At 35.2% G+C, this 12148-nt stretch overlaps 1 protein-coding gene across 15 annotated transcripts in view; it reads right to left on the minus strand.

Annotated features, from left to right (window-relative positions):
• Positions 1-5224: 5224 nt before the first annotated feature.
• Positions 5225-12148, minus strand: part of IL1R1 (interleukin 1 receptor type 1) — a 73994-nt gene continuing 67070 nt past the window's right edge. For all 15 annotated transcript variants that reach the window (XM_074299740.1, XM_074299743.1, XM_074299735.1 and 12 more), the window contains one exon: positions 5225-6779. In XM_074299740.1, coding sequence (XP_074155841.1) covers positions 6391-6779 — 389 coding nt within the window. In that variant the 3' untranslated portion in view covers positions 5225-6390. The remainder of the gene's footprint in view (positions 6780-12148) is intronic.

Below are 12148 nucleotides of genomic sequence, written 5' to 3' on the forward strand. Positions count from 1 at the left end.
GGGTGAAATTAATAATCTAAAATAAAGGTTAGAAGGTATAATTAAGTCAATGAACTCAGTGAGAGTTGTATTATTAAGAAAATTTGTGGAGGAATCTTATTCTCAGAAAATATTTAAGAATAGAAAAATTATAAACTTCTGCAAATTCTTTATATATAGTTCTATCCAGGTTCACAGGTAATGTTGTTTTTGGATTGTTTCTCTAACTTTATGATTCCATTAAGAAAAATCTGGTGAATTTTTTATTAAATAAATTCATCAACATTCTCAGCAACTATGTTCTAGGCCTTCAAAAAATCCGCTGAATTCTATAATGCTACACAGGTTTAACAGGTTTAATAACTGGTTTAATAACTATTCATTTTAGCATTAGACATGCAGACAGGGTGAACAAGTTTGTCTTGTTTAATGGGACTTTCCTTTGCTAGTAAAAATATATTCCATATGTGATAAAGTAATCAGATTTTGGTAAAAGAGAAATTAATTCATTTAAACTGATGTTCTAGACTGAAGAATTTTATCTCAGAAAGAGTAGAATCTTAGAGATAGAAGAAACCTTGAGGATATATCATTCTGAGGCACAGGGGAAAGACCATTATAGATGAATTTCTTCAAATAGTCAAAAAAAATGATCTTAATGGTACCTAAATTCTTTACAAAAAATTGGGAGGAGTGATTAATTCTAGAATTTTATTCTTCCTCCAATTATATTTTATTAAATAATTTGGGGGCAAAAACCCCCTTTTTCCCCAGGCATGAAAACAGTGGTTAAGGATTCACTCATTCCAATTGGTCTATATGATTGTAATTTTTAATTGCTTGAGCCCTACGTGCCCATACATCTCATTTTTAAGGGATAATCCTTTATTCAAGATTTTTAATTATGTTCTCAAAATATCATTGTTGCGGTTGAGATGTAAGTATTATTTTTCCTGATGATTTCTTGAAATAATGATGTCCAGACTTTTTTTGATTATGGCTTTCAGGCAGTCCAATAATTCATAAATTATCTATCCTTGATCTATTTGACACGTCATTTTCCCCCTTCTGAATTATTTCACATTTTCTTCTACTTTTAAAATATATTCTTTTATTTTGCTTGATTGTTTCTTGATGTCCCATGAAGTCATTAGCTTTTCCTTGCCCAATTCTAATTTTAAGAAATTATTTTCTTCAATGAAATTTCTATACCTTATTTTCCATTTGGCCAATCCTGTCATTTGAGAATTTATTTTCTTCAGCATATTTGTGCTTTTTTTACTAAGCTGTTAGTTGTCTTTTCATAATTTTATTCTTTTGCCTAAATTTTCTTGTCACTCTTGTTTGATTTTGGAAATTTTTTAATTCTTCCAAAAATTTTGTTGGGCTTCTCTCTGATTTACTTTTGTTTCCTTTGAAGTTTTGTTTGTAGTTGTTTTGACTTGATTGTTTTCTTCTCAGTTTGTATCTTGATTTTCCCTGTTATCATAGTAGCTGTTTATGGTCTGGTTCTTTATTTGTTGTTTGTTCATTTTTCCACTCTATTTCTTGATTTTAATTTTGAACTTTATGTTGAGGTTGGACTCTGTTCCTATCATGGAGATGGGGGTGAGGAGGAAGAGCACAGTCTCAAGCTTTAGGCTTTTTTGTGCTGTTTTCAGAGAGAGTGCTAGAGAGTAGGAAGTTTTGTGTACCTCCAAGGTGTCATCTGGTGAGAAGTGTGATTATTTCTTTCTTAGCCTGCATTCTGATTCTTACCCAGGAAGGACCATTGATTCCTTAGGATTACATTCATTACTGTTCCTCAGGGTCCCTTTTGACTAAAAGCACTCTACTTCACATTGAACTATAACCCAGGAAATAAGAGTTGACAAATAGCATCTGGTCCTGCATCCTTATGCTAGCATGGCTATAATCTTTTTCTAAGCAGTTGTCTGGTCCCCTTACCATTTCATACTTGAGAATTCCCAAAGGTCTCTGGTCTTTCATTCCTGTTGGTTTCATGTGAGCCACCACACCCACACCCACACAAATCTTTCTTTCTGATCTCCTAAGTCTATTTGAACTGAAAGAATCTCTCACTCTGAATTTGTCTCTCCCACTCCAGAATTTAATTTGAGGCCTTTTTAAAAAGTTGTTTCAGAGAATGTTGGGAGAGCTAATCTGTGTGCTTTCTCTACTCGGTCATCTTGATTTTGCCCCTAGAAGTTCTCTTGTCCCTTAATTCTTTTTTTATGGCAATCAAGGTTAATTGACTTGCCCAAGGTCACATAGCTTGTAAATGTTAGTGTTTGAGGCCATATTTGAACTCAGTTCCTACTGACTCCAGAGCTGGTTACTCTATCCACTGTACTTCCCAGCTGCCCCATTATCCCTTAATTCTACTGCACATAATTTTCTTTTCATTAGACTGCATGCTCCTTAACAGTAGAACTACTGGCATTTTAATATTTAAGTTCCCTGCACTTACCACAGTGCCTAACACAGAATAGCCCTTTTATTAAAGTTTGCTAATTTTCTTTCTTTCTTTTGCCAAGATGATTGGGGTTAATTGACTTGTCCCAGCTAGTAAATGTTAAGTGTTTGAGTTCAGATTTGAACTCAAATTCTCTTAACTTTAGGACCAGTGCTCTATCCACTGGATCATCTAGCTATTTTCTTAATGACTGGGAATTAATATTATGATATTATTTGCAATGCTAGAATATAGTGATAAATGATCCCAAATGACTGTGCTTAGGCTCTTTTATCTTGTTTTATTGCTTTTCAGTCCTCCACTTCTACATACTAGCTCTCCTTTTCCACAGCAATCAATATGCCTACCTGTAACATCTCCTCTTCTTTCTTTTTCCTATTTCCTACTTCCCATCTTTTTCAAGCTTTGAATGCAAGTGATCAAAATTTTTGCTTATTCATTTTGTTTTGATAATAGTAACAGGGCTACATGAGATATTTTATAGTAGAAAGGGTATTTTTATTTGGAGCCAAATCTTTCAGGTCAAAACCCAAAATTTTCAATTTATGTGTGAACTAGACTAAGATCCCTTTAAAATGAAGAAACTTTGACTGCTTAGAGGAAACTAGATGTCCTGTAAAGGTTCCTTCCAGACCTAACTCTATGATCCTGTTTGACTCCTTAAAGGCTGTTCAGATTTTTTGATTTTGTTAGGTTAATGAGTGAATTTGAGTTCATATGATCATAAATTTATAACTAGAAGGAACTTTAAAACTTCTAGTCCAAGCCATTTTACAGATGAGAAAACTTGAGACTCTGAGTCAGTGAGTCACTAAACATTGAAGTTCCAGGCATTGTCCTAAGTGCTAGGAATACAAAGGAGAGGGGAAAAAATGAGCATCCACTCTGAAGAGCACAATCTAATTGGGGATTCAACAGTGATGTACTAGTAAGCTATGTGCAGGATAAATATGAAATATTAAGATGGATCAAAACAGATTTCCTATAGGAGGTAGGATTTTAGCTAGGATATGAAAGAAGTCAAGAAATCCAGGAGGAAGAAATGAGGAAGGAAAGCCTTAGAGGCATGAGAGATAGCCAGCAAAAATTCTTATTTAGAAGTTGGAGTGTTACTATCTTTATAACCCTGGGAAAATCACTTAACCTCTGTCTGCCTCAGTTTCCTCATCTATAAAGTAGAGATAATTGCAACCTATCTCCCAAGGTAGATGAAGATCATATGGATAATATGAGGCAAAAATTATGAAATGTTTAGCATAGTGCTTGGTACATAAGGCTTTATGAATGTAAGACTAATTGTTCTATTTGTTAATTGTTGTTGCTTGTTTAGAAACAGCAAAGGAGGCTAGTATCATTAAATCACAGAATATGTGGAGTGGATGGGGAGAGGTAGGGTAGCTATAAGATGTAAGAGGACTGAAAAGATAAGAAGGGACCACAGGTTATGAAAGGCTTTCTTTGACTGACTCCAAATTTTTTATTTGATCCTGAAGGTGATCTTGGATTCTGGAGGCCTTGGAATATATTGAGTAGGGAGTAACATAGTCAGATATTTTCTCTAGAAAGATTTTTGACATCTGAGGAAAGGATGGATTTGAGAAGAGAGACATTTGTGATAAGTGAACCAACCAGGAGGCTATTGTAATAATCCAGGCACAGGGTAATAAAGGGCTGCACCAGGGAGTTTGCCATATGTGAGGGGAAAAGAGGACATATGCAGGAATTGTTAGAGAAGAAAAATCAACAAGCTTCATTTGATAATAGACACAAAGGAAATAAAAAGCTAGGTATTTTGTCCCCAAATCCAGCCCTCTTTCCGAGGGATCAGTCCCAAATGGATGGGATGTCATTGTTTTAAAGCTTACCATTTGACTCTCTTTATATAGTAAAGATACAAAGAGGCTAGAAATGTCCCCATTCCCCCTCAAAAAAGAAAATAACAAAACAACCTTCAGCAAAAAGAGCAATCTAACTTTAAAACTCAATTTTTTCATAACTCATTGATTTGCACACATCCATTTTAATCATTTGTGTAAACTCTTAGTTTAGCCAAACTTTTGGAGTTCTATTTTATAGCTCAAGCCTGGAAGTGTGAACTTAAGGTAGAGAGATAGGTGAGGAAAGAAACGCACTTTTAGATAATATTAACCATCAGATTTCTTAATAAAGATACAAGTTTATGACAAATTTATTGGAAAACAAATACATTAGATTGGAACCAATCAAAAATTTTGTTGCAAATCAAGAACTTTGTGTTTTAATACATAAAAATATTTAGCATCTGTTGAAGTTATACAAACAAGTGAACAAACATGCTTTTATAATAAAACATATAAACAATATTGTTTATCAAAAAATGGCTCAATGCTTTTCTTTCTGAAGAATGATAAGGAGGACAGTTCTGACATCTCTCAATGATGTTGCCTTGCTGCATTTGCCACAACTTTTTTTTTTTTTTACTAAAACTGTCAGCATTGTAACTAAAAGTACAATTTTTAAAATCTCAGTAATTTGATATGTAATGGGGGGTATAGCCTTCTGAGGCAACCAGAAAAAAAAAAAAAAAAAAAAAACAACTAATGTGTTTATTAAAAAGCAAAAAAAAAAAAAAAAAAAAAAAAAAAAAAGGCAGAAGGAGTTCATCCAGAATGAAAAATTTAAATTTTCCTCTCTGAGAAACTAATGTAATTAAATCTTCTTGTGTAAGTTCTTCTTCAGTTGCACTTCTCACTTTTTCTTAGAAATCTTGTGTTCATTTTTTCTTAATAATTTTCTTCACCTCTTTATTTCTATTACACTATTATTTCTAAGTTAAAACCAAAATCTTTTAGAAGTGACTCTCATATTCCCAAGAATCCTAACAAACCTAATTAGCAGAACATTATAAATAAAACTTATTGTAAGGCACTTCTTTTCTTTTTTTTTTTTATATGTGGCACTATCACAAGTACTGTACCACTGTATTGTAATAAACATTTGTTACCTGAAGTCATCTGAGAGTCCTTTCTAAAATCTGTATAAATATAATCTTATAAGAAGAAATATAGATTTCTCTAAAATATGCTTTTATTTTTATTTCCTTTGAGACCAGCACCTAAAAAACTGTTATGTGCTTCAGTGAAATCTTAATCCCAAAATAAATGACACTCATTTCTTGCTCTCCCCCCCTCCTATTTTCGAATTTGCAATCCCAGAGAATTGTTTTCACCACTATAATTAAAGGCTTCAAAATAAAATTCTTAATGTTTCTTTAGAAACTGACAGGTGGCAGCAAATGTACATTTATACAGCAAGTACAAAAAGAATACAAAGATAGTTATGAAATTCCATTTCTCAAAGCTTAAAAAAATCAGTTTTGGGAGAAATTTTCTAGCTGCATTGCTCTCTGAAGGAAAGATTCAAGATCAAGTTTGCCAGCTACCTTTCCTAGACAGTTATTAATTTCTAAATCCATCCTCAGTTGTTTCATATCATCTTTCTTATCTTTTATTTATTTGTGTGTTTCATAGTGCTGATTTTAAAAGAAAGATGCATTTCCTTCTCTCTTCCCCTTTACTATTTCTTCACCTCATTGTTCTCCTCATTCATCCTTGACCCAAGGTCCTTTGCTATTAATGATTTGATCATGTATGAGCTACTCTTAACACTGAAACAAAATTCCAAGTAACTACACAGTGGAAACACACACACACTCACATACAGAGACAGAGAGATAGAGACAGACAAAGAGACACACACAAAGAGAGAGACAGAGACAGAGTCAGAGAGAGACAGACAAAAACAGAGAGAGAAAACTCTCAAGACTGGAAATGTCACCATGACAAACTGTCCAACCTAGAAATCTTTTAAAGCAAACAGACGGTTTCCACTTATAAAAAGCCCAATCATCTGTTCAGTCTTTCAGAACAATTCCCTGAGTGCTTAAATGCCAGGTCCTATTTCGTCTTAGAATTCAGTGCAGAATCTAGAACCAGAGGTTCCCTTGTGGAAGAAGACCAATGCCGCTGAGCTGGCATGTGGTAACGGAGACATCTCCAGAATTTTGTCTTTGCAGATGGGGATTCTTCCATCAAGTCCCCTTTCCATCGAATGACACCATGCTTCTGTTTGAGGTATTTAATGGATTCTGGCATATCTCCATAGCTCTTAATTTTTTCTAGTTCAACCAGGATGATTTTAATTCCATCTTGGACAAGAGCATTATACATAGCTATTTGCTGTTCTGATGTGTTTCCCAGCCAATTGTAACTTGATTGCTCCCCTGCTAAAACAATAATCAGTCTTCTACTTTTCATAATGTTCTCGTTGATAGCCACGATAGCATCTGAAAAATACAAAGTATAATATAATATACAAAGTCATATTCAAGTCAGCATTCTTCTAACCTCTTTTCCTTCTTTTCTCTTTGCAATTTATTGCTCTTACTAATCTGACTATGCCATTACCTTAATCAAAAACCTTTAGTGCCTAGAAGACAATAAATCAATAAACATGTATTAAATGTCTACCATATACTAGGCCATATACTAAGCATTGAGGATACAAAAAGGCAAAAGAGAATCTCTATTCCCCTGGAACTTAAAGTAATATCCAACAAACTCAAAGTCCCTCCATTGTCTGTCCCCAAAGAATGCAAGTTCCTTGAAAACGAGGCCTCTTTCATTTCTGCCTTTGTATATTTGTATATTCAGTGCCTAATAGAATCTTCCCCTCCCAGATTGAATTTTTGGTTTTGTGATTAGTTAAGAGGTCATTATTTACCACAATTCTTAGTTAGCCTTAATCATTGTATGGCTGTTGCTTTAGTCAAACTGAGACCTATTAAAGACCTTAGCTTTTTAAGACCAAGGTCTTCCCTTTCATCAAGGGCCATCCAGATGGTGTTGGAGAATAGAGTGAAGCTGGTGACTTTACATGGTGCTCCCTCAATTAAATACAACTCATTTGCACGTCATACCATGATTTCATAGTTCTCTTTGAAAATGAAGGTCAAACAGCAGCAGCCCAAATAAGTAGTTAGTGCATAGTCACTTAAAAATATTGTTGCTTGTTGACTGACTGATTCATATGGCTCCATTGTACCTTTCCTATCTTATAAAACATTACTTCCATTTATAATATCAGCCAAAATGGACTATTACATAGATATTTTTTTTATTTTATGTAGTCATTTTTTTACTTTTCATAGTCATATCATTCCTTCAAGCCTAGAATATACTCTCTTTTCTTTCTCTCACTGGTAAAAATCCTCCTCATCTTGAAAGTCTTAGTTAAAGTACCATTTCTTTCATGAAGCCTTCCTCCCCATCCTACCAACTTGAACCATTAATCTCCTCTTCCTCAAAACTTCCTATAGCACTATGTCTTGATACCCTAAGAACTCATAGTTGAAAATTGGTTGGATATTATCCTTCATTCCCGAAGGGTACCAAATGACATCACTATGTTCAATTCAAGTTAGTGTGTCCTACTGTGGCTAATCAGATCAATATGATATTGGAATGCTCTGCCACAGGTCAGATACAAATACTCTGTATGAGCATAGATGAAAAAAATCCTCCCATGAAGCAATTTTTTCTGACTCATTCTGAACCAGAGACCAACTTGCCTTTGTTCAAAGGCATTTTTGAATTGTTTTGTTTATCTGTTTCTTGTAAAATTTTCTCTTTGATCTGGGGTTTTTTTAATTTAGCATTAATGTTGCTATGTGTTTTCTGTGTAGGATCTCTTTGTCTATGATAGCTTCACTGAATTTCCCTTGGCCAATTCTAATTTTTTTTCCCCTGAGGCAATTGGGGTTAAGTGACTTGCCCAGAGTCACCCAGCTAGGAAGTGTTAAGTGTCTGAAACTAAATTTGAACTCAGGTCCTCCTGACTTCAGGGCTGGTGCTCTATCCACTGTCCCACCTAGCTGCCCTGCCCAATTCTAATTTTCAAAGAATTATTTTCTTTTTTAAGATTCTTTTAGTTGGTTGACTTCTCCAGATCTTCTTTTCTTGGATAGTTATTTTTCATTTATTTTTCCTCCATATCTTTCATTTGATTTTTAAAGTCTTTTTTGAGTTCTATGAATTCTTTCTGGGCAGGTAGCCACTTAATGTTTTTGAGATAGGAGAAATTATTTTTACTTCCATGTTCTCCTCTGAAGATGAACCCCAGGCTTCCCTATTTCCATAGTAAATTTTATGCTTGGATTCTTTCATCTTTGCATGTTTATTTTTTTAAATGATAACTTTTTAGTGAAAGCACCTCTAATCCAGAGTTAGATAGGGAGTTTGGGAGATGGTGCCTCTGGCTTCACTTCAGCTTTCCCCTCTGACTTGGAACTCCAAACCAGAAGCTCCCCAACTCTTGCAAGTGCCAGCAGCCAGCAGCATGTCTGCCCCACTGCTTCTGCACTGACTTAGTGTGCTGCTTCTTTGTTGCACTGGGCCTGGCATTCATTCTCAGGAGAGATTCCCTCAGTCTTCCTGGACTTAGATGCCTGACTCCCCACAAAGTCCAAGAGAGAAAAGTTCCTATGGATGTGGCTGAGGCTCCAGCTGCCCAGCTTGTCCCAGGGCTCCCCTTCTACTGTTTCTTCAGAGCTATCCTGGAGATGTTTTCACTTCATACCAGTTAAACTTTGGTCTGGATCTGGAGTCTTTCATTGGGTCTTCTTGGTATTCCCAGGAGGATCCCTATTATACTCCAAGTCGTCTTTGTTTTTCACTGATCTACATTGGTCCTAAGGCACAATTTTGTTTTTTTCTGGGGGAAATCTGGAGAGCTTAGGCTTTTATAACAAACTCTGCCATCTTCCCAAAAACCTCCTCTAGATCTTTTTTCAAAATTAGAAGTGCTTTACTCCTTGATCCAGCAGTGTCTCTACTGAGTCTATATCCTAAAGAAATCCAAAAAAGGGGGAAAAGAAACCACATAGGCAAAAATATTTGTAGTAGCCTTTTTGTAGTGGCAAGTAACTAGAAAATGAGGGGATGCCCATCAGTTAGGGAATGCCTGAATAAATTATGGATTATTGTTCTATATGAAATGATGAGCAAGCTGATTTCAGAAATAGCCTGAAAATACTTACATGAACTGATGCCATGAGGTAAGTAGAACCAAAAGATCATTGGACTTAGCAACAAGATTATGTGATGATGATCAACTGTAATAGACAGTTCTTTTCAACAATAAGATGTTTAAGGCAATTCTAATAGTCTTGTGATGGAAAAAGTCATCCACATCCAGAGAAAAGACTATGGAGACTGAATGTAGATCAGAACATAGTATTTTCACCATTTTTGTTGTTAGGGTTTTTTTGTTTTGTTTTGTTTTTGCTTTCTCATTTTCCCCTTTTGATCTGATATTACTTGTACAGCATGATAAAGGTAGAAATATGTTTAAAGAATTACATATGGGGAGGAGCCAAGATGGCAGAGAATAGACACACCTCTATCAGAGCTCCTCCTGATGTCTCTTAGACCAACACCAGATTAAGCTTCTGAACTGGTTTGGAATGATACAAATATTTGTATCCCACAAATATTTGTACTCCACAAATATTTGGAGTATAACAAATTTCCAGAAGATACTTTGAAAGAACTTCCAAAAAGGTCTGTTTCAATCAGGCAGAGGGAGAGGCTGCCAAATCCAGACTGCAATGCAAGGAGCCTCAGGCAGGGAGCAAGGGTACTGTGGCATCTGTGCACTGGGGAAGTTACTGCAGCTCTTAGGTTGTTCTGTCCTAGTTACAAGCCAGTGGTTCAGCAGGTTTTCTGTGAGATACCCAAAGCAAATAAAAAAGGCAAATTGAACCACAGAAAAACTTGGGACCTGGCCAGCACCAGAAGACAGTCAGCAGCCCTGGCTCCAGGGCAAACTAAAGTGGCTGTCACCCCTTTGCCTTAAGAGCAAATCTCAACCTTTTAAAAAATGAGCAAAAAAGCAAAAAGAACTCTGACCATATACAGCTTTTATGGAGAAAGAGAAGAACAGATCTCAAATCCTGAGTATCCTAAAGGCAAATCAGCTTCAGATAAAGCCCCAAAGGGTGATATGAGTTGGTCCCCATTTCACAAAGCTCTCTTGGAAGAATTCAAAAAGGATCTTAAAAGAGAGTTAGAAGAAAAATGGGGAAAGGAAATGAGATCTTTGCAAGAGGGTATAGAAAAGGAAAACAGAAATTATCTTAAGAAAACTCCTTAAAAAATAGATTTTCATGAAATGGAAAAAGCATATCATTCCTTACAAAATAGATATGAAAAAGAAACCAATTCATTGAAAAACAAAATCTGTGAAATGGAAAAAATACAATGAACAAAACACCTCATTTTAAAATATAAAGGGAGATTTAAAAAAAAAAAAAAAAAAAAAAAAAAAAAAAGGTAACTGAACAGAATTACACAGGTTTAAAACCATAATGGATTACTTGCTGACCAGGGAAGGGAGGGAGAAATAATTGAACACAAGGTTTTGCAAGAGTAAATGTTGAAAACTGTCTTTGCTTGTATTTTGAAAAATAAAAATAAAAAATAAATAGAAATGCTTGATTAACCTTTCTAAAGACAACAATGATATTTTAGATGACAGATCTAATCTTCTTTTCTCAATCCTCCACACAGATTTTGATATTCAAGCACCAACTTCTCTTGGATACTCTTTAGATTGTTATGCCACATCTCTCCTTAATTCTCTTCCTATCTCCTTTTCTTTTTAGTTTCCTTTATTTCTATTGTTGTCTTTGTTTAGTAATTTTTAGTCATGTTGAGCTCTTTGGGACCCCATTTGGGGTTTTCTTGACAAAGATAGTGAAATGGTTTGCATTCCCTTCTCCAGCTCACTTAAGGAATAAGTAAGGATATCCTTAAGGATAAGGATAACTCAAGAAACTGAGGCAAACAGAGTTAAATGAGCTTGTCCAGGGTCGCACAGCTAGTAAGTTTCTGAGGCCAGATATGAATTCAGAAAGATGAGTCTTCCTGACTCCAGACTCAGCACTCTATCTATTCTGCCACTAACTAATTTTTAATCCAGACCATGTTAACTCACTGAGTTAGCTCTGACTTCACCTTTTCAACTTCTTCTAGCATATTATCTCCATTGATGTCTCATCAGCTTCCAGGGGTTCAATTATCTTCTGTCTAGAGATGATTCCCAAATCTGTATATTGATCTGTAACTTCTCTCCTAAGAAACTTGATGTCCCATAGACATGTCAAACACAACATGCTTAAACCAAAATATTATCTTTTCCCCAGAATCCTCTACTCTTCCTCATTTCCCTGTTATTATTGAGACAACTCACTCTCCTCTTAATCTTTCAGGCTTACAATCTCTATGTCATTCTTGACTCTTCTCTCACACTCATTCCTCAAATCCCATCTATTACAAAGTATTTTCATTCCTTCCTTTACAACATTTCTCATTTCCTGTCCTTCTCTCCATTCACCCAGACATCACCCTGGTGAAAACTTTTATCAACTCCTGCTTGGATAATTATTATAATAACATTCTGGTTAGTTTCCATACCCTAAGCATCTGTCTATCCAATTCATTTTTTATTCAGTTATCAAAGTGATTTTCCTAAAGTGCCTGTATGGCCATGGCATGCTCCATCCCCTACTCAATGAATCCTGGTTCGCTGTTACCTCCAGGATTAAATATAAAACATTCTGGGTGGAATTTAAAGTATTTCACAAGTTCATCCCTT

Source organism: Sminthopsis crassicaudata, chromosome 3 (assembly GCF_048593235.1).
Source record: "Sminthopsis crassicaudata isolate SCR6 chromosome 3, ASM4859323v1, whole genome shotgun sequence".
Taxonomy (NCBI): domain Eukaryota; kingdom Metazoa; phylum Chordata; class Mammalia; order Dasyuromorphia; family Dasyuridae; genus Sminthopsis; species Sminthopsis crassicaudata.